A 22799-nucleotide genomic window follows, 5' to 3' on the forward strand; every position below is an offset into this window, starting at 1 on the left:
TTGAATATTTTTCGAAAGTGTTTGAAAGATTTTGTTTGTTTTAAGGGTCCCAGGGAGGGACAACCCATTTTTTTTAGATGGGGGGGTCCGGTCAAATGCATACATGTATCAATTTGGGGGTTCCCAATTGACACAAAGTCGTTTGAGAACCTGTGCTCTAATAAGTTGTTTCTATCCTGGAGCGTTATTGCAGGTCCCACTCGGAGAGACAGCAGCAGGTCACAAGTTCACAACACCCCGATGACCCTCTCTGTCCACTGAAAGATCTACACAGTCTGCCCCGGTAGTCCTTGGCAGTGGAGCCATGAGCGGAGCCACACCATGGTGCTGACGGATGCGGTGCTAAGGATGGATCGACTCCGTGATAGATGCGTAGAACTGGACCATCCTTTCCTATACGTCTGCCACAGGACGACCATCCTCTGCCCTTTTGATGAAGGTGAGTAGGCTCTATCAAAGATGGTTAAATTCATGATTCAAGATAGACCTGTCCAATTGACCTATAGCTAAGCCCCTCCCCAAACTGCTATGGTCCAATCCCAGCTAAGCATAACATGGGTTAGAGTAGACAAGCCTCTCCACCAATAGTTTTCCTTATGATAAAACATTGTTTTAAAAAAGAAATGTCACACACATATTTTTCCAGTACATACGGCAGGCCTTGTTGACTGATTGATTTGGAAGAGATTTTGAAGGTCTAGTTCCAAAAAATGAACCTTTAGAGCATTGACTTTAGAGCTCAAAGCAGAGCTCACCTGTAACCTTCCCCCCCGATGGAGAGTATAGGCCAATCATTGGTGATTAGAGAGAGACAGAGAGCCCTGCCCATGCCGGAGAGCGCCAGTGATGCTGATCTGGCTCACGCATGGGCCACTCATTTGACACCCCTGCTTATGTTTTCTATTTAAATAATGTTTATGTTACAGTATGATTGGAAAACCAGCGAGTCTGAAAACAGGAGTGCTTGTTTTTTTCGAGTTCACCTCCCGCGCTCACATCCCCCCACCCCCCCGCCTAAATAGGAATGGAATATGGAGGAAACATCTCGGAGGTACCGAGGCTCTGGGCACGCGTGATTATTTACGATTCTTTCCCTATCGGGACCATAACTCGGAAGGCGCTGAGTTGGCTTAAGGTGACTTCGCAATGTTCGGCCCGCCGACTTGCTTGCCTAAGCTCACTCGGCGGTGCCTCGTGGTTCAAGTCACCTTCAGACGGCACGCCTCTGCCTGTGAAAAGGAGTGCACCTTTTTCAATCTGACTGGTTTTCCAATCATACTGTGACATTTATATATCAACAAATCGATTAAGTGCTTAAGCGTTATTTCATACGTGCAAAGGCACTGCGAAGAAATAGTGAGAATTCCAGATCTACAAGCTGACAGATCAGCTATTTTCACCTTTTGTATTTACTTCTTACTTAATCTTTTGACACTTTTCACCGATTATGATTTTTATAAAATGATCCATTCTTGATATTTTTTTAGAATTGATTATTTTGATTGACTGTTGCACACCAGGTGTCCAGAATGAGCTGGCATAGTTGACCGGACCAAAATGCTGCAGGTATAGTCCAAGAAGCCAGAGGATTAAGGTAGAGGGGGAGGCAGCCTTAGTGGAGGAGTCCCTCTGTGACTGTGAGGACTGAGGAGTGCAGTTTCAGTAGAACAGGCATGCTTTGAACCCTAGCCTGCTGCTGCGTTCCAAAAGACAGAGAGAGAGAGAGAGAACTGGTTGGAAAGAACTCTTTCAAGAGTCTTGGACAGAAAGGAGTGATACTGGTTTGAGGTTCTTGATGTCGGGGGTCACGAAGAGTCACGGTTTGTGGATTAGTAGTAGCCTGATTATCAGACTGTAGCTTTCTTGAAGCTTCAGTCTGACATTGTCTCCTGTCTGAGCGATTTCAAGGGGGAGGGGATTAGAATTTCCCTCAACCAGTAGCCATTGGTGTTGTTTTTCCCTCCTTCCTCTGTGTGTTGCGCTGCATGATGACGCTGAAAACGGGACTCGGCGCTGATTGGTTGTTCGTTAGACCCACCCCCACCACTGATTCTCATTGGATAATACATTTTTGTACCGAAGAAATTATAGGTCCACAGTGCACGAGACGCAGCCTGAAGTTATGGATGAGTTGATGACGGTGAAAATGGAGGTCATCTGGAGCCAGAAGAGAGAAGGAGGATAGACGTGAGATGTTTGGCTTCAGCATTAGCTTGAGTTAGTCGCTTGATTAGTGGTAAGCTGGGTAGGAACGCGTTGTGATACCGGCGACCTTGCCAAAGTAGGTGATGAAAGCTTCAGCAGAGAGGGATTACTGTAGCTTTCTCGCGTTAAGAGGCCAGAGGGCCGAATTCAAGTGCGGTCGTCCGTCCTGCCCCCCCCCCCCCCCCCCCCCCCCGTCTTATCGGGTAGAAGACCGACAGTCGAGCAACTGAAAATGGGACTGACATTCGAGATCGTAAATACAGCTCTGCCATCCATGCCCTTGGTGCCCAGTTACTTGACTGATTACCTCAAAAGGGTGAGCAATTCACACAGACATAACACTAGAGGGGAGTGTGACTAATGATCTGGTGCCAACCATTTTTGTCCGGGACTATGTGACTATGTTTAGAGTACCAGTAGGGGCAAAAGTGGCGCTGTTGTGCCAGAAACAGAGAGAGAGAGATAGTGTTGCACTGTTGGCTGCTAATTACAGAGAGAGAGAGAGGCAGGGAGAGAGGCAGGGGGAGAGGGGAGAGGGGAGTTGCACCACTCAGTTCACACAGGTGTGATTTTTAGAACGAATCTCAATAAATCCACCCTCCACAGCACTGCCACTCATGTGTGGAATACCCTGCCCCCTTCCCTCAAAACAAGCAAATCACTGGTTTCCTTTAAAAACAAGAAATTATGACATTCGTCATATTATTTCTAGCAGCTTTTATATTTGCGGCGGTGGTGGTCCACAGTAAAAAAAAAAAAAGCAGATCTACAAGCTCCCAACATGTGAAGATATGAATAGGATGCAGTGTGAGCTTGTAGATATAGGCAATTTTAACTATTTTATGTATTTTTTATTTTTTTTATTGACATAAAGTTGTTCATTTATTTATTTGAAATTTCTTTAGAGGATCAGCCTCTTGAGATGCATCATCTCTTTTTCAAGGGGGTCCTAATAAATAACAGTGGATTCTGATAGAGACAAAGAGGATAAGCCAAGCTCTCCACAGGTGCAATATAGGGGAGTTCATCGTTGTTCAATAAATTACTTTTCTGTTTCACGAATGGGCTTTTGATTATTATATATTTTGTAAAGGAATGGTTTTGGTCATACAATGTTTTCACCTGACAGCAATATATCTGACTGTATCAGTATCAGTCAGTTTGACCAGATTGCATTCAAATTGGCTACTATGAGTATGAGGTTTCCACTTGACAGAACGCAGTTGGTTTGATTGACACCCGAACACATTGACATGTCCATCTTTCCTAAAACGAGAGTCTAAAATGTTGTAGAGTTATGGGTCCATTTGCAATTTTGCAGGCTTGGCAGGTCTAAAGAAGTCCCGCGGTAGCCTGCGTGGGGGTCCGCGGGTAGAGGCTGTAGGCTGTGGAGGTCCCCGAGGAGTTCAGTGCGGGGTGGAGGGGGTCCGCGGTAGTATGCGTGGGAGTCCGCGAGTACAGTCACTGAGACTCAAATGTGTTACTGTCTGTTACCCATTAAATCAGCGAGTCTGCTGCCACGTTTTAGCGGCACTCCGCTGTTATTTGCCCCCTCAATGTCGTAACTGTAGTATTAAGTTGGCTCTGGGACAGGTTGAAGCCAGTGCGATCATGGCTAATGGCTGGGAAGGTGACTCACAGTGCGTCGCATTGGAAATGGCCAATGCGAACTGTGTAATATTAATACTTAGGCACAAACCAACTATTGTCGAAGAACAATATTGATGTAACTAAGAGATTCGCTGAGTGAGCTATATTTTATATACAGAGATTTGATGTTGAAGGAGGGACACCCGCACACTGCCACTTACTGGTTTCAGAGGTTTTTATTAAAGCAAAGCAAGCAACGTTTCGGTCTTGCGACCTTCCTCAGGCTTAATTCAAGAATGGGCTGACATTGTCACTAAATACATTTCAAACAGTCTCAACAACCAATCAAAATGCATGTAATTATCTCAACAATTAACAGCTGTGAAAAACCTTGTCATGTGACTTAAGGTGCAGTGTTACTGTGAACATTCCTCATAATCATTGTCAATAGCAGAAAACAATAATACAGGGAAAGAGAATTATACATAAATGTCATGCCAGATAACATACAAGGAAGACAGTTAGATAAGCAATTAAATGTCACATATAAGATCCTACTCTGTAAGAGTGGAAAAGAATAAAAGAATAAAAAACATAGCAACTGAAGTGCCTATAATACAGACTGGTCAAGAAGTTCAGATCAACAGCTTTTATAGCATAACATTTAATAGGAGTTCATCATTAAGCCCTTTAGGGTGTAAGGTTTGTAGAGTGTGGATCCAGTAGGCCTCACGTTGTTTTAACAGGGTATCGTGGTTACCACCTCTTCTTGGAAGTTTGACTTGTTCTATACCAACAAAACGAAAAGTGGAGATGTCATGTTTAAGATCATTGAAATGCACTGCAACAGGGTATTCACGGTCATTTCTTCTGATCGAACTCTTATTCACTCATTCTCTGTTTTAACTGTCTAGTAGTTTTGCCTATGTACGCCAAACCACAAGGACATTTGATCATATACACCACATGGGTTGACACACAAGTAATAATACTGTTGATCTTGAACTTCTTGCCAGTATGAGGATGATTAAAAAAGGAGATCTTGTGAGTATTACCACACTGGGCACAATGACCACATGGATAGTTTCCCTGTGGGAGAGGACTTAACAGGGTCTGTCTGAGTGAGACCTGGGGAGATTGATAGGCAATTCACACTGAGAGGGACTGAATCCGTTTCATTGAAACCGTTTCCGAATACGGTTGCCTGGTCCCCGATGGCCATGATTCACATTGCCCGAGATTCAACAGCGCACCCGGGTACACTTGCATAACACACTTTGATCCTCCAGATCAGGGGTGGGCAACTGGCAGCCCGGGGGCCACATGCGGCCCTCACCTTCACTTAATGTGGCCCTCAGGTTAATGTCAGAATACTGATATAATATTGGTTTCAGCTGTTTCAATTCCACAACATGCAAACATGACCCGCTTGAATTACTTCAGTCTGAATTAGTAGCTCATTGCTCAACACAAGTTTAATTAAAGGCATTTGAAATTACATAAAAATGTTAATTTTCAGGATTCCAATTCAAAAATAGCAAAAAATATTTTTTTTGCTACGACAGTAATATATGGCCCTAGGGAGTGAGTGTGGAAATATAGTGGCCCTCTCCATCGTCAAAGTTGCCCACCCCTGCTGTGCTTGATGGCTGGTGCGCCCGGACACTGACCATCAACTCTGCCACATTGTCTCAAATAAACTGCATTGCATTGCCTCTTTTGGCCGTTATACTACTTCACTGTCAGCCTGCCTACTGTACTATTCACTGTGTCAGTCAGTTCTGTGCTCCAGTGTCGTGTTTGATATTAGTTTAATGGATTCTACTTTAGCATTATTATTATTTTGTAGTCCAAGTTCGTGTAGCCCAAGATCAGCGCGTACTGCGGTGCTGCGCGTAGAGCAGATTCAACATAGCAGATCTACAAGCTCACAACGCGTCGCGCTGCGACGCGTTGTGAGCTTGTAGATCGGCGACGGGCGGCGTTGAGAAATGAGCTGGTGTTACGCGTCGTGCAGCATCTGTGCTTTTTTTTGTTGACGCTTGGCTCGTCGACTAGAGATCATGTCACGTTCTAAAAAAAACAGTCCACTTCCTTCTTTAGGTACGCATGCATTCACATTGGAACGATCCGTATCTGAATACACTTCAACGGTCCAGAGACCCGCCCCCCATGCGGTCTCGGGGACGGTTGGGCGATCCGCTCCCGGGAACGGTACGCATCATTCACATTACCACAACATCTGACAAGTGGTCCTGAGTCCGAACCCGGGACCATAGTGTGAATTGCCCCTGAAAGTCAGAGTGTACAAGCTGATCCTTTAGATTCCTACCCCGTTTAAAGGAAAATAGGGGTGGGTATTTAAATAGTGTAGCCAATTCAGGGTCAGAGGTTAAAATATGCCAATACTGTTTAAAGATAGCCTTTATCCTATTTGAATAAGGAGAATATGTAGTAACACATGTAACCGAAAACTTCTTCTCTTTTTTCTGAGTAGTTTTCAAAAGCTCAGAACGAGGCTTATTTAAAGCTAATGTGTACGCTTTGTCAATACATTCAAGTGAATGACCTCTTTGGACAAACTTGGCTTTCATCTCAGATGATTTATCAATAAAATCCTCATTAGAGGAACAAACTCTTCTCAGTCTGTAAAACTGACTAATGGGTAAAGACTTGATGAGAGCGGGGGGGTGGTTACTGGTGGCCAGTAATAAAGTATTACGATCTGTTTCTTTCTGATAGAGGGTTGTAGACAGGTTACCTTCATTCACTATTATCCACATATCTAGGAAGTGTACTCTTGATTGGCTACATTCTATAGTGAATTTGAGATTAGAGTCAAAGCCATTCAATAATGTCAAAAAATGTTGAATTTCATCTGAGCCACCTTTAAAGACACAGCATATGTCATCAATGTATCTAAACCATTTAACAATGTTTTGTTTGTACATGTTTTTTTCAGAATTATAGACATATTTCTCTTCAAAATGTCCCATGAACAGATTGGCAAAATTGGGTGCAAAGATAGAACCCATGGATGTACCAGATACTTGTAAATAAAAATCATTGTCAAAACTAAAGTAGTTATATTTCAACACATAAGAGGCTAAGTCGATAATAAATTGATTGGGTGGTGTGATTGTGTTGTCTCGACTGGCTAAATAGTATGTAAGAGCATCAAGACCAGCATCATGTGCTATGTTAGTATATAGGCTAGTGACATCTAAAGTGAGTAACCAAGTATCCTCAGGTAGATCGGAAATATCAGAGATCTTGTTAATAAAGTCAGTAGAATCCCTTATATAGGAAGGCAATTTATGAACAAAGGGTTTAATAAAATAGTCTACATATTCAGACAGAGGTGACAAAAGAGAATTGATCTGTGCCACAATAGGTCGACCGGGTGGATCAGTCATAGTTTTATGGATCTTTGGAAGTGTGTAAAACACAGGTCGGATTGGATGTTGGCTGTATAGGAAGTCAAATTCAGGTTTGGAGATGAAACCCTTGGTTTTTGCATCCTCCAAAAAGGTAAATATCTCACGCTGAAATGACAGTGTCGGATCACTTTTTAATTTTTTATAGAACTTTATATCTGCCAACTGGGACAGAATTTCTAATGTGTACTTACCACTAAACCCCCACCCTTGTCCGCAGGTTTAAACACCAAGTCTTTATCATCGAGCAACTCCACAAGGGCCTGTTTCTCCCTTTGGGACAGATTACTAGACACCCTAAAAGGTTGTTCATTAGTTTTCATAACATCCTGCTCTACGAGTCGACAAAAAGTATTAATAGAAGGATTAGATACATTCGGGCAAAAGGTGCTCTTGGATCTAAAAGGACTAGTAGCAGACGCCCCTGATGCTATAGGGGTTTTAGAAAAAAAGTGTTTCAATTTGATCTGTCGAAAACATTTAAAAAGGTCTACCTTAAAGGGATAGTTCAGATTTTTTGAACTTAAATTGTATGAAATACTTGCCATTAATATAGTGGTTGCAACTGTATTAATTGATTGCCCGAGTCCCATGGTGGGAGTTCTGCTCTGGTTTTGGTCAATATTAAGTAGTTCCGGTCATTTTGTGGGGGGCACTGGGGCCACGCAGTAAAAGTAAATTAATCCACAAAACGAACGTAATTTGTATTGTTGACCTATTTCTAAAATATTAGCGCGACTTTCGTTCAACTTTGACCCCTCTATCACATGGAACTATTTTTTGGGCGTAGTGATATGGACACAAAAAACATAGTTCTGTGTGATAGAGGGGTAAAAAAATGACGAAAGTTGCACTCATATTTTAGAAATAGGTCAACAATACAAATTACGTTAGTTTTGTGGATTAATTTACTTTTACTGCGTGGCCCCCAGTGCCCCCCACAAAATGACCGGAACTACTTGATATTTCACCAAAACCAGAGCAGAACTCCCACCATGGGACACGGGCAATCAATTAATACAGTTGCAACCACTATATTAATGGCAAGTATTTCATACAACTTAAGTTCAAAAAATCTGAACTATCCCTTTAAGGCCAAACGAGTTGACCCCACTTGTGTTAGATACAAAGGACAAGCCTTTTGATAATACTGTAAGTTGGTCAGTAGACAGTTCCTTTGAAGATATATTAATTACCGTCTGTTGGAGTCATCATCGCACCTGCTCCAAACCTGCCGGGTGTGCGGAAGTCATCTCTCTATATATACAGAGATTTAGAAGGAATAAGCAAAAGCGTGATGCGGAAATTCCTCCTCCGAGTCCACACTCCGTCCGCTGCGAGTCTACTTTGTGGAGTGGGCGGTGGCTTCCAGGCGTGCGTGCGTGTGTGCGTGTGCGTGTGTGCGTGCGCGTGTGTGTGTGAGCCAATGGAGAGGGGCTGCAATGTTGCCAGGTCCGCGAATTATAAGCGAGTTGGAGTGCGTGTAAGTAACCAGGCAAGCAACTGTGAGGGCCAAATCAAGTGTGGCTGGAAATATGCGGACTTGGCAACCCACTCTTCAGCAACTAGCAGTGTGAACTAGCGGTGTCAGTCTACCGGTCGCATGTTTCCCATCGAAACATTAACCAGACGCTTTTCAAGCTGCTGGTAAAAAGGTCTGGAAATTCACCTGTCATTGTCATCAGGTCAAAGGGAGAGAATGTGATTGCCCCACCTCTTTATCCCCCCCTTTGTTTTCCCAATTTATTTCTATTCCAACATGTACCCAACATATTATCTATATCTATATGTTTGAGATGGATAATTGCTGATGTCATTGTTGGGTTTTGAATGAATGTATGTGACCCGAATGGAAACAAGACCGCAAGGCCTTTCTTCGGTGTTATCCTTTTGGACCATTTGTGTTCGACTGTAACCCTGTATACTGTTTGCATTTCATTGTCTAATAAAATTATAAAATCTAGCCACGAAACCACACGCTCCTCTGTTTAGCTGCGGTACAGCGGGGTTGGCTATTGAGGATTCTCGGAGGCAGCTTTTATTGAAAGACTCTTTAAAACACGATCCTATAGAGAGACTATCGGGACACTCAATCTGGACCCGATGTGTGTAGCCATGGAACAATTGACTGCTAGCAGGTTCTGTCGTGTAGATTAGATCAGAGATTGGGCCCACATGTACGCGGGCCAGTGCAAAATGAGCTTCTAGTTAAAGCAACGCAGAGTTAGGGCACTAGTTTACTAGTCGACTAGTGGATTTACTAGTCGACTAGTTTATTTTTTTTATTTTTTCCCCCGATTGTGTAGGCCTCAAAATCAGGTAGATTATAGTTATAGTCACCAATGTAGACAGTTTCTGAATGTTTTTTAAATGTACAAATATTTATTTTATTTTTACATAATAGGTAGTTAAACAACTAGTCGACTAGTAAACTAGTCAACTAGTAAAAATGACTAGAAGTGAATGCCCTACGGCTTACGCAGACTAGTATGTAACACACCATTGAAGGGAAAGTGAGAATTTGACACGGCGATAAAGGCCAAAGGTGATAGAGGGGGTGGAAGCGGCATGTGTGTGCGCGCATGCGCGTGAGTGTGTGTGTGTGTGTGTGTGTGTGTGTGTGTGTGTGTGTGTGTTTGGTAGTGGTGGTGCATGGTGGTGGTGGGCAGCTGTGGTACCTAATAGAACTGTAATTGAAGTTCTATTGTGGGGATCTCCCCACAGCCCCACCTCACTGGTTTGGCTCACAACTATAGTTCTGGACATTCTCTGTGTCCTGTTACTCATGTTGCATGATGTCTGTCTTGTCTTGTCCGTTCGAGTGTCCCTGTCCTCTCCTCTTCTGCGCGAGCCTCGATCCTGACTGTCTCCTCTCTCATACAAACACAGGCTCCTCCTTAATGTCATTAACAGGTGGCTGTCTATTAATAGACACCGTCCGTTACAGACCTGATTTTATTCATGACGGGGAGGTGGGGGGGGCCAGCGAGGGTGGTGGTGGTGGGGGGGGGGGGGGGGGGGGGACGTCTGTCTGGCGTTGTGGAAAGGAAACAGACCACCCTGCAGCACACACACAGCACCTCTGGGTCCCCCCAGAAATAACACAATAAAGACTTTAAGCGTATATATGCACACTGCTCGACGCGCATGACACACATGATGCAGTCCATGCGTTGTATAGTGTGTCAACAGTATGACACGCTTGGATTTGAGGAGGGGGGGGGGTTGGTCTGTTCTGTGAACATACACACACTTAAATCATCGACGGCAGCCGAGCTTGCAGACAGACACAGTACTACCCACTCCCCTCTTATTACGCTCTCTTTCCATAACCCTCATGCGCGTATACCTCCCTCCCGCCCACCCTGTTGCTCTCTCTCTCTCTGTCTCTCTCCTTCTCACTCCCTCACAAACTCCCACCCTCTATTAAATTTCAAGCGGCTCTCCCTCCGAGCCGAAGGACATCAGGCAGCGAACAGGTCAGACTTTCCTCTTAATAATATATTCTTCCGCGACTAGAGTCTCATTCAGATTTCAATGTGTTTCTTGTTGCTTTCTGGTTTTTGCCACATCGTCATCGTCATCGTGCCACACAAGGTGACTGGCGTTTTGCAGTTCCTGCGCGGCACACGTTTGCCTCATAAAGCGGCAGGGAGAGAGAGAGAGAGGGAGCAACAGGCTGTGCTCAACAGGCTCTCCTCGCAGCTGCAACAGATACTTGGACTACTTGAAAATCGAGCTTGCATTCGGCACGCTGCTGCTTCAGACCGTCCGTCCCCTGCGTTTAAGCGAGACCGTATCATTGGTTTGGGTTTTATTATGCTGTCGAGTGGTCCTGGCATGACATCACACCTATCTGTGACCGCGTGCGTGCGTTGTGGTTCATTTGGGAAGTAATGCGATCGAACGGAACTCTAATGGGGCTGTCAGCGGCTGCCTTTTGGTCTTGATTAGCGGGTCCTGCCGTGACGTGGGACGGCTGCCCGATGACTTTTGGAGCCAGCTGTTCTCAACTCGAGCAATGTGGTTTAATTGGGTCTTTGGTGTTCTATAGGTCTAAACCCAAGCTTGTAGATCTGCTATTTCTGAAAAATCGTGAATTTCTTTTTCCCTTTTTTTTTTTTTTTGCAAACATTTTTAACTCAAATCTTTGCTTCTGGGGGTCCCTGAAACAAACTATATTTTGAGGTGGAAGTCCACGGCACACATACATGCATATAATTGTGGCGGGCCTTGACATGAAAAGGTTTGAGAACCACTTATATGTAGCAAACATGAACGTCTTTCGGAAAACTGTTATTGGATTTATTAGACATTTTGAGAATCGGCCTCAGGCCTTAATGGGGTTGAATTAGTTTGTGATATAAGATGGTCCGGATTGGAAACCAGACGCATGTCTGGAGGTCGCCCAGAACAACTGCTGATGTTTGCTTTGGTCTGGCCAGACATTCTGACATGTCACAGGTGTTTGTGTGTCTGGCACACACACACCAGAAGCACCCAGAATTATTGTTAATGTCGTTCAGCTGCCTGCGTTTACCTGTCAGTGGTGATTCCAAGGTCGCCAAGGTGAAATGTAGGGGCCTTTTCAGGCTGCGACCCTTAAAATGTTCACCCGCTTCGAATGGTATCAAGTTAACTCCCAGTAGGTTACTTATCAAGACGATCTTATCGCCCTACTGCATGTAGTCTGGGAGCCTACAGGCTGCCATTGGCATTGATAAAACGAGAACGACGATTAAGGTTGGTACCGCGCTGCTACGTGCTTGCGGTTCTGTTTAGGTGAGGCAGGGCCGGTCCTGAGCAATTAAAAAATTAAAAAATTAAAAAAGTTTTTTTTTTTTTTTTTTTACTCTGTCCCAAAAATTGAGGAGACACTGTGGAGGCACTGGGGGGACAGTGGGGACACTGTGGAGGCACTGGGGGTCCATTGGGGGAGGCACTGTGGGGACACTGGGGAGGCTCTGTGGAGGCACTGGCGGGACACTGGCACTGGGGAGACACTGGGGAGGCACTGGGGGGGGCACTGGGGAGGCACTGGGGGGGCACTGGGGGGACACGTTTTTTTTTTTGGCGCCCCTCCCCCATGGCGCTCGAAGCCGTTGCTTCGTCGGCCTGTAGGAAGAACCGGGCCTGAGGTGAGGGTATGAGGAGGCTTGTCGTTTCTCAGTAGGCAGTAGACCAAAACGACCGGATTAAGGTTGGAGAACATGCGTTAAGGTTGGTACCGTGCGCTGCTACGTGCTTGCGGTTATGTTTAGGTCAGGGTACGAGGTGGCTTGTCGTTCTCAGTAGGCTCCCGGCATGTGCAGTAGACCGACAAGATCGGCTTGATAAGTAACATACTGGGAATTATCGGTTGATTTTCACTCGAATCCCCTGAAATGTTCCCGTTTGAACTGTACTGCAAAGGCCCCTACATTTCACCCTTACAAGCTCTTGTTGGAAATGTAGGCGTCACATTCAGTTTGACTTGATTCCACACATACATATTGTGATATACATTTTAACATTTATACTGTATTGTTGCTTTGCTTTTACTGTCGAGGGAGAAAACAATGTTGGACATATTAAAGGACCACTTCACCACTTTTCAACCTATCTTCATATAATAGGTCCACTAATAATCATGATAAAATGGCACCATTTTTTTCTACTCAGTCTGTGTCTCATTCTCATAGGAGGGCTGTGGGCAGTTTAGAAACCATCTTCCAGTGACATCATTAGGCAGATTCTTTTTTTAAACAAGATTTTTTTACAAAAATGTTTAGATTTCCATTATCGTGAGAACGATGGCTTCCATTTTCGCATTGCAACTTTTCAGGACTAGAAAGCCTGCAGTTTTTATTAGCTTGTATTCCCCATCGATGATGTCACTGGAAGACTGTTTCTGAACTGCCCACAGCCCTCCTATGAGACACAGACCGAGTATAAAAAAATTGCTCCATTTTTTCATGATTATTAGAGAGGACCTATTATATGAAGATAGGTTGAAAAGTGGTGAAGTGGTCCTTTAAGCTGCTAATTGTCTGGGGACCCCCAAAAATCTTTTGAGGATCTCCCTGGGGGTCCTGACCCCCAGTTTGGGAACCATTGGCATAACGGATGTATGTTTTGTAGGGGTAAATGGGTGAAGTAAAGTAACAAGTTAAGGACTTCTCAATACTAAAATAATATCAGATTAGGCCATTAATAGTCAAACATTGGACAAATTGTCAAATATTACTATGAAAATAGCCAAACTACAAGCTCACAACACCTTGCATTGCGAGGCATTATGAGCTTGTATTATTGTATTGTATTATTTCCATATTGCAGTATCGATACACTTTGATACTTTTACTTAACCCATTCTGGGCGGGAACCCCTTTTGGTGTTTTAACTAAGCATTATGTTATACTTTAGCTATTGAAAAATAGCAGATCTACAAGCTCATAGCGCGCCACCGAGTGGCACGCTACGAGCTTGTAGGTCTGCTATTTTTTTTAAAACGTGAAAATGCGGCACAAATCTTTGAATATATATTCTTTCAGAAGACTTATTTTTTTTAATTTCGACATCAGGCCTAAACATTTGAGTACTTTTTTTACCACCACAGTGCACTGCCCTTGTTGAACCTGTTCCACTCTGAGCCTGTGTCATGATATGAGCATCACTGTCACATGTGCTCCTGTGCAAATGGCAGATACACATCGTGTGATAAGTGATTGTGGCATGATTTAATATAGGATGACGGCCACCGGGACGGCATAGGGTGACAGCTGCTGCCCTAAAGTAATGTTGTGCCACCACCACTGTGTGTGTGTGTGTGTGTGTGTGTGTGTGTGTGTGTGTGTGTGTGTGTGTGTGTGTGTGTGTGTGTGTGTGTGTGTGTGTGTGTGTGTGTGTGTGTGTGTGTGTGTGTGTGTGTGTGCGTGTGTGTGTGTTCCCAGTTTGATCCCTGTGGGCTCCCCCAGAGGAACCGGAAAGGTTCCCAGTTCGATCCCTGTGGGCTCCCCCAGAGGAACCGGAAAGGTTCCCAGTTCGATCCCTGTGGGCTCCCCCGGAGGAACCGGAAGGTTCCCAGTTCGATCCCTGTGGGCTCCCCCAGAGGAACCGGAAGGTTCCCAGTTCGATCCCTGTGGGCTCCCCCAGAGGAACCGGAAGGTTCCCAGTTCGATCCCTGTGGGCTCCCCCAGAGGAACCGGAAGGTTCCCAGTTCGATCCCTGTGGGCTCCCCCGGAGGAACCGGAAGGTTCCCAGTTCGATCCCTGTGGGCTCCCCCGGAGGAACCGGAAGGTTCCCAGTTCGATCCCTGTGGGCTCCCCCGGAGGAACCGGAAGGTTCCCAGTTCGATCCCTGTGGGCTCCCCCGGAGGAACCGGAAGGTTCCCAGTTCGATCCCTGTGGGCTCCCCCGGAGGAACCGGAAGGTTCCCAGTTCGATCCCTGTGGGCTCCCCCGGAGGAACCGGAAGGTTCCCAGTTCGATCCCTGTGGGCTCCCCCCAGAGGAACCGGAAGGTTCCCAGTTTGATCCCTGTGGGCTCCCCCAGAGGAACCGGAAGGTTCCCAGTTCGATCCCTGTGGGCTCCCCCAAAGGAACCGGAAGGTTCCCAGTTCGATCCCTGTGGGCTCCCCCGGAGGAACCGGAAGGTTCCCAGTTCGATCCCTGTGGGCTCCCCCGGAGGAACCGGAAGGTTCCCAGTTCGATCCCTGTGGGCTCCCCCAGAGGAACCGGAAGGTTCCCAGTTCGATCCCTGTGGGCTCCCCCAAAGGAACCGGAAGGTTCCCAGTTCGATCCCTGTGGGCTCCCCCAGAGGAACCGGAAGGTTCCCAGTTCGATCCCTGTGGGCTCCCCCAGAGGAACCGGAAGGTTCCCAGTTCGATCCCTGTGGGAATTATTTTCATCTTTTCGGCCGACGTTCCTCCGCCCACTTTTCGACTATCGCCTGTTCGCCAGGTCGTTGGGTCAACCGCATGCTCCTTTCCTGTTGAACCAATGTTAAACTCCACGCATGTATACCGCAATGTGTCAACACTGCCACGATGGGAAGCTCCACCCCTTCGCTCCCATAGGATGGAAGTGTAGTGAAGTATACGCGTTTGTATCTGACGTGTCTGCGCGACATGCCCTCATGGGGAGGTGCATATAGTGTTAGCATCTGACGTGCCAATAATCCGACGCCCCAAAAAAAGCCTCACTAGGCGACTACCCGATATTCGTACTATATAGAGCCCCATACTAACCCTATATCTCCAAACGGTAGCCATAACTGCACGCGAAAGCTATACGGGTGAGTCTTAATTAATGTCGAACAGCGCTCCATTTGTGTTTTCATTTTAAAAGGACAATGGACCATTTTACACAGCAGCCACTTTGACGTGAAATAGTAGGGTAAACATGCGGGGCGTTAACTGTAATGACGGCTAATTATGTTCCTGCTCCATTCAGGTCAAACAGAGTCAGAGTATTGCCTATTGTACATGTTGGCTCAGCAACCGCTAAATGGAATGGCAACCCTTTAATTAGTATCGTTGGCGACACCTGGCTGGCTGGCTGTCTTTCTCTATTAGCTATTGTAGTTCAGAGCGCTGAGCGGGAGACGGGGGCGTCGGGGACATGGGGAGCTGAACACGCCGCGATGAATGCTGGATCAACACGTTGCTGCCTGATCCCCACACTGGCTCTCTAAGAGCAGCGTGCTTCTCAACCTGTGGCCCCTGGGGGCCGGGGACCACTGGTATTTCTAAGTGGGCCCCCGAAATATTTGGCAAAACGGGTTACATGCCAGACTGGCCTGCCATAGGCTATAGAGGCGCGTTTGGAACTCCCTTCTAGGCAAAACACTTAAGATTTAAGGATAAAATCTTGTAAATGTGTTACCGGTATGTAAATGTCATGGTGTTTTGTCTCATCCTTGTCCCTGGTCTCATCCTCAAAATGTTTCCTTTTTTTGGATACCAATAAATAGGAACTTAGTTCCTTTGATCCAAGCCAAAACACGATTGATTGATTGATTGATTGGCCGGTATTTGGAAAGCATGGGCTCTAGATCGGATTTCACTGGCCCAAACCAGGCTTTCTCCGCCGTTTGGGAAAGCCTGGTGGTGACGGGCAAGGCCAGGTCTGCTTTTCGCCCAGATCCGCTGACTGACCCAATTCCTCTAGCTGAGGCTGACTGGTGCTTTTTTACTATAGATCTTGTTATGGAGACCAGGAAGGGAGTTTGTTCGTCATGTCGTGATGTACCACTTTCCTGCTGTCATAACAACGGGATTGGATTGCCCTGCACGTATTATCCTGACGAATTGAAAACGCATCACGTTAATTGCCTCAGACACGACAGTTAAACCAAAGACGTGTGGTTTTTCCATCCGATGCCGTGAGCCACAGAGAAACAGATAGGCCTGCAATATACGAGGTAGATATGAGGTTTGCCCAGCAATTGACCTTATATGCACAGGGGCGACTGTGGCTCAGGAGGTAGAGCAGGTCGTCCAATGATCCATGGGTCGGCGGTTCGAATCCCGGCTCCTCCTGTCTACATGTCGAAGTGTCCTTGGGCAAGACACTGAACCCCAAATTGCTCCTGATGCGCTGGTTGGTACCTTGCATGGCTTCCGCCGCAATCGGTGTATGAATGTGTGTGTGAATGGGTGAATGTAATGCACAATCTATGTAAAGCGCCTTGGATAAAGGCGCTATATAAATGCACCATTTACCATTTACAGGCATGTTGCCAGCAAGGTGGTAACTATAGCCCATACTATACATCCAAACAGAAAAGTCCTATCTGATTGTATTAACACAATCAGTGCCAGGATTTCTTTCAAAATAGAAGCTCGGGGTGCCGAGAGAATATGTCCGCTTTTACTCTGTAAAGACCCCCCCCCCCCATCCCCTTCCGTTCCGGACAAAAAACGCATGACATATTTTTGCTTGCTTACCTCGCTATCGTTACCATAAAGTTGCTCGATAATCCCTCGTGTTCATATTTTGGACGAGAGGCAAGTCAGAAATGAAGACCTTAGTATATCCATCTGGTCAAAACCACAGAGAGCTCCCTAGATTAGGAGATACGAGGGATTCTTTCTGCAGCGGTAAACGGGGAAGTGAACGGGACCGCGCAAGTGCGAAGAGCAAGGAGTATGGTGGCCTTGGAGGCCAAAAAAAAAAAAAGAAAGAAAAAAAATCTGAATATTTTTCTCTCGTTTGATATAACCAGTCAGTTGGATTAGTTATGACGTTCCCACACATCGTACGGTCTGAATGGGTTAAACAACGTCAAACTCACCAACATTGCATACGGTCAATACAGTTCCTTCCAACCAGACTCAATCTTTCTCTGTGCCCCAATACATTTACTCCTCATTGTCTGCACCACGACCACAACATGCACTCCAGTTACCGAAACTCTGTCACATATTCTGAATGGCTGCTATGTATATAAGCTTAGGGAATGTACATTGCTAGGCACGACAGAATTGTTGACCTATTAGCTAAGGACATAAGTTCATATGTTTCATCGTCTGCCGAAATGTATAAGCACTCAATGTGTTTCAACTGCCATGTTCACGCACAATAATGACACTGATGCCTTTTCGGATGTCACAGCTAATACAGCAGATGTTGATGATGAGGAGAAGTGACCATTTTGGAAATTGCATGTACATTTGACCACAGGAAGAGGCATTCCTTACCAAGGTGTCTTAAGGATGCTATTATACAGCTTGGTTACAAATGTAACCTGTATTTAGAAGACTCGGTAATGTCCATAATTCACTTGTGAGAGGCCTGCAGATTGCAGGAATGCCCAAGCCGAGAGGTACAGTAAGGCATTGGCAAAATTCTGTTCCTGTCACAGGTCTTATTTAAATCTAAATAAGACCTGTGACCTGAGTCTTCTAAATCTTAACAGGTTTCTGAAAAACTTATTTTGTTATGTCGGTAGTGCCCCACCAAAATTATATATGTATTTGGCTGACGACCACGGCCACTATCTCAACATTTTTTTTTCGGGGATCTCCAGAAGCAAATATTTGAGTTACAACTCTTCGAGATAGATTCCGTCGAGCCGCCAGGAACGTGCCCCGGCGAGCCGCTCCGCGTCCGGAATGGTTGAGAAATGACAGTTACCGAGTGGGGGTCCCTCTACTGTACTGTACTGTAACACCCCAAATCATCCTGTGTGTGTGTGTGTGTGTGTGTGTGTGTGTGTGTGTGTGTGTGTGTGTGTGTGTGTGTGTGTGTGTGTGTGTGTGTGTGTGTCCAAAAAGCACATCTATATATGAGATTGCGGACCTTTCTACGTTTGATGCTTCATAGCGTGACGCTCTGGTACAGTGGTTTTCAACCCTTTTCATGTGAAGGCCCATTATTTATTCCGTATTTGAGCCACGGGACAGATTCAATTTAGCCTCTCAGACCCAAAACGTAGAAGATTTTGTTGTCGTCGGACAAGATTTTGTCCACAATTCCACGCTGTATTAATATTGGTACCATTAGGAGAGATAACAGGCAAACATTGAATTGTGTAGACTAATGCAGATGTTTAAAGGAGCATTCGGTGATTTGCAAACCCCCCCCCGGTAACAAGATGTGCAAATGCACAAACTATAGTTTGGGGACACGCAACAGGCCAACAGCACACACACCAAGGGCCGCCCCCCACTCGATTATGATTGACGGAAGGCCTCTCTCTATCCTGATTGGATTTTTTTTACCCCACGGGGGGACAGGGAGGAACTCCTTATATGGTCAGCACACTCTATAGTAGGGAGGATTATCAAAAAAAAAGAAGTAATATTTGAATTAAGTGAAATCACTGAATATACCTTTAACAATAATGTAACTCTTGAGAGCGTAAAATTAAACCAAATGGACCCGTACGGGTCCATTTGGTTTAATTTTACGCTCTCAAGAGTTAAAGACCTATAAGGGTCCATTTGGTTACCAACTCTCCCATCATTTAGCTGCATGGGGGACCACCTGGAACCCTCTCAAGGACCACTGGTGGTCCCCGAACCACTGGTTGAAAACCACTGCTCTAGTGTGATGAAGTATGGCGTTGATTTACCACAACACACAGAGTTAGAATATGGAGACGAGAGGTTTCTTCCCCACAGCGACGATGTCATTACAGCAGCCTTTGAACGATCGCCTCAACTAGAGGCCTGGGCCGTGGCTCAGTGGTCCAGGCACCTTGGCTGGTAATCCAGTCTGGCAGTGTGCCGCGGGTTCGACTCCCGATCCCGACGGCCTTTAATGCATGTCTTCCCCCCTATCTCTCTCCCCCATTTCCTGTCAGCCTACTGTCTGTCCCTCCATAAAAAAATATAAAATAAAGGCGAAAGCCCCAAAAAAAAACGCACTCTGTCGAGGTGCCTACTTGTGCGCAAGCAGAGCGCGCACAAGTAATGTCTATTACAACTGCCGTTCTAAATCCTTTATACGCGTTATTGACCTCATACCGCAACCTTGAGACGTACCTTAGTTACGTCACCATCAACAGCCAATAAGGGACCACCCCGACATACGTACCTTAGTTACGTCATCAAGAATGGTGGTCCCTTATTGGCCGGTAGGACAACACCGAAATACGGTGGACAACACCGAAATACGGTGGACAACACCGGCATACATACCCAGCCGATCGCAGTACTTGCACGCTCTTGCTTGCGTAAGTAATTATGAATATTTATTCTGCTCCCACAGACGGCACTGAAGACCTGGGGTGCTCCCACCCAGACACCCACCCTACGACCCAGGGTGCTCCCACACAGACACCCACCCCACGACCCGGGGTGGCGGCACTGCCGTGCCCCGGACGTCACTCACTCTGCTGCCCCAACCCCGCACACTCTGGAGCAACACGGACGCCTCTGAGAGTGAGTTGCGCACGCACGCATGCATGCACGCACGCACGTACGCAAAGCACACATGCAACTAGCCTCGCATGGACAATTTTGTTTTGCACCGGCAGATTTCGTCTGATTCCCAAGCCTAACACGCACCCACCACCAGCATGATGAGCGCAACATGTAAACACGCCCAAGTATACATTTTTATACCAATACATTTGTACTGAATTCCGGACTTTTACTTGTAACAGATACAGTATTAATACTTTTACTCTAGTGTAATATGTGAGTACTTTTTTCCACCACAGGTTATTTTGTTTTCCCCCCAAAACGTTTTTTGGGACATACCAGGTTTGTGCCCAGCAGAAACCGTCTATGTCATTGCATGGCACCGACACACTAACATAGTAACATACATGTCCTCAGGCCCTTCATTACACACACACACACACACACAGTCACACACACACGCGCGTGTGCGCACAACATTCCCGCCATGTTCCGGTATAGGCCTCCATGTGACACAGGAGGGGGGTTGAGAGACACAGAGAGAGAGAGAGAGAGAGAGAAAGGGAGAGAGAGAGCTAGAGGGCCATAGAGAGAGGTTGGGGTATTTGTGGCAACCCATTATCCCCTTGGATCAAAGAGGGATCTGTGTCTGTAATGCCACAGATACCTGCCCCGCCTCCGCAGGGACCATAACTCAGTCCCTCGCCGCAGCGGGTGGTCCGCTTAATACGAACCGTTGGGGAGGGGGGTTTCGTTGGGATGGCGGGTTAATATCGCTCTCCTTGACCCCTCCGGGTATCGCGCCAACTCCTAATGCCTCTAAATCGGGGGGGCCGACACTCGGCCAACCCTTTTTTTGTCTTTTCATCGGAAGCGGAATCTGCCTTTCAGGGAAGCGAAGCGGTCGGCGGGGCTTATCTGTTGGCTGGCTGAAGTAGGAGCGGACCGTTGGGTCACAACGCTGCTTCTCAGACGAGGAGAGGAGGAGGAGAGGAGGAGGAGGAGGAGGAGGAGGATGATGGGGGCTAGATGCTGATAAAGATGGTGGGAATTAAAAACGATGAGAGGGGATTTTTCTTATCTTCTTTTACAACCTGGGCGGGCCGTTTTTTTTTATGCTCTCTCTCTCTCTCTCTCTCTCTCTCTCTCTCCATCTCACCCTCTCTCTCTCTCTCTCTCTCTCTCTCACCCATTTTGGGCGGGAACCCCTTTTGGTGTTAAGCGTTACGTTATACTTTAGCTATTAAAAAATAGCAGATCTACAAGCTTGTAGACCTGCTATTTTTGAAAAATCGCGAAAATGTGGTGCAAATCTTTGAATATTATATTCTTTCAGAGCGAACGTTTTTAACTCAAATCTTTGCTTCTGGGGGAGTCCCTGGAACAACACATTTTCAGATGGCGGTCGGCGGCCAATTACATATAATTCTGGGGCTACTTGACATGAAAATGTTTGAGAACCACTGACATAGAAACAGGTTTTTCAGGAAAAAAAAATTCTCAGGTCTAAATGGGTTAAATTATCTCTATCCTATGTTATTGTTTTTCAGGAGCAATTTGGAGGAACAGCAAGACACCTGCCCATCATCTATTTATCTCCAGTATCTCCACCATCCATCCCTCCATCCTTCCCGTCCGCCCACACTTCTCAGTAGACGCACTGGATTCATTTGTCAAAATGTTTCTCCCGTTTCATCCTTACGGTTGGGATCTTTCCCTGACCTAGTTAACTAGCTCCATCCTCGTCTAGTTGACATCCCTTACTAGTTAACTATCTTTGAGGCATCTAAGGCCACATCCCTCACTAGTTAACCAGCCTAGTGAGGCCACATCCTTCACTAGTTAACCAGCCTAGTGAGTCCACATCCCTCACTAGTTAACCAGCCTAGTGAGTCCACATCCTTCACTAGTTAACTAGCCTAGTGAGTCCACATCCCTCACTAGTTAACTAGCCTAGTGAGTCCACATCCTTCACTAGTTAACTAGCCTAGTGAGTCCACATCCTTCACTAGTTAACTAGCCTAGTGAGTCCACATCCCTCACTAGTTAACTAGCCTAGTGAGTCCACATCCTTCACTAGTTAACTAGCCTAGTGAGTCCACATCCCTCACTAGTTAACTAGCCTAGTGAGTCCTCATCCTTCACTAGTTAACTAGCCTAGTGAGTCCACATCCTTCACTAGTTAACTAGTTTAGTGAGTCCACATCCCTCACTAGTTAACTAGCCTAGTGAGTCCACATCCCTCACTAGTTACCTAGTTTAGTGAGTCCACTTCCCTCACTAGTTACCTAGTTTAGTGAGTCCACATCCCTCACTAGTTACCTAGTTTAGTGAGTCCACATCCCTCACTAGTTACCTAGTTTAGTGAGTCCACATCCCTCACTAGTTACCTAGTTTAGTGAGTCCACATCCCTCACTAGTTACCTAGTTTAGTGAGTCCACATCCCTCACTAGTTAACTAGTTTAGTGAGTCCACATCCCTCACTAGTTAACTAGCCTAGTGAGTCCACATCCCTCACTAGTTAACTAGTTTAGTGAGTCCACATCCCTCACTAGTTAACTAGTTTAGTGAGTCCACATCCCTCACTAGTTAACTAGCCTAGTGAGTCCACATCCCTCACTAGTTACCTAGTTTAGTGAGTCCACATCCCTCACTAGTTACCTAGTTTAGTGAGTCCACATCCCTCACTAGTTACCTAGTTTAGTGAGTCCACATCCC

At 46.0% G+C, this 22799-nt stretch overlaps 1 protein-coding gene across 1 annotated transcript; it reads left to right on the plus strand.

The window, feature by feature from the left end:
• Nucleotides 1-312: 312 nt before the first annotated feature.
• Nucleotides 313-22181, plus strand: LOC306925617 (uncharacterized protein). Its single transcript, XM_079504565.1, has 3 exons — nucleotides 313-439; nucleotides 19926-20098; nucleotides 21631-22181. The coding sequence occupies exons 1-3, from the start codon at nucleotides 322-324 to the stop codon at nucleotides 21733-21735; spliced, it is 396 nt and encodes a 131-aa protein (XP_079360691.1). The 5' UTR covers nucleotides 313-321; the 3' UTR covers nucleotides 21736-22181.
• Nucleotides 22182-22799: the final 618 nt, after the last annotated feature.

Source organism: Electrona antarctica, assembly GCF_951216825.1.
Source record: "Electrona antarctica genome assembly, chromosome: 6".
Lineage (NCBI taxonomy): Eukaryota > Metazoa > Chordata > Actinopteri > Myctophiformes > Myctophidae > Electrona > Electrona antarctica.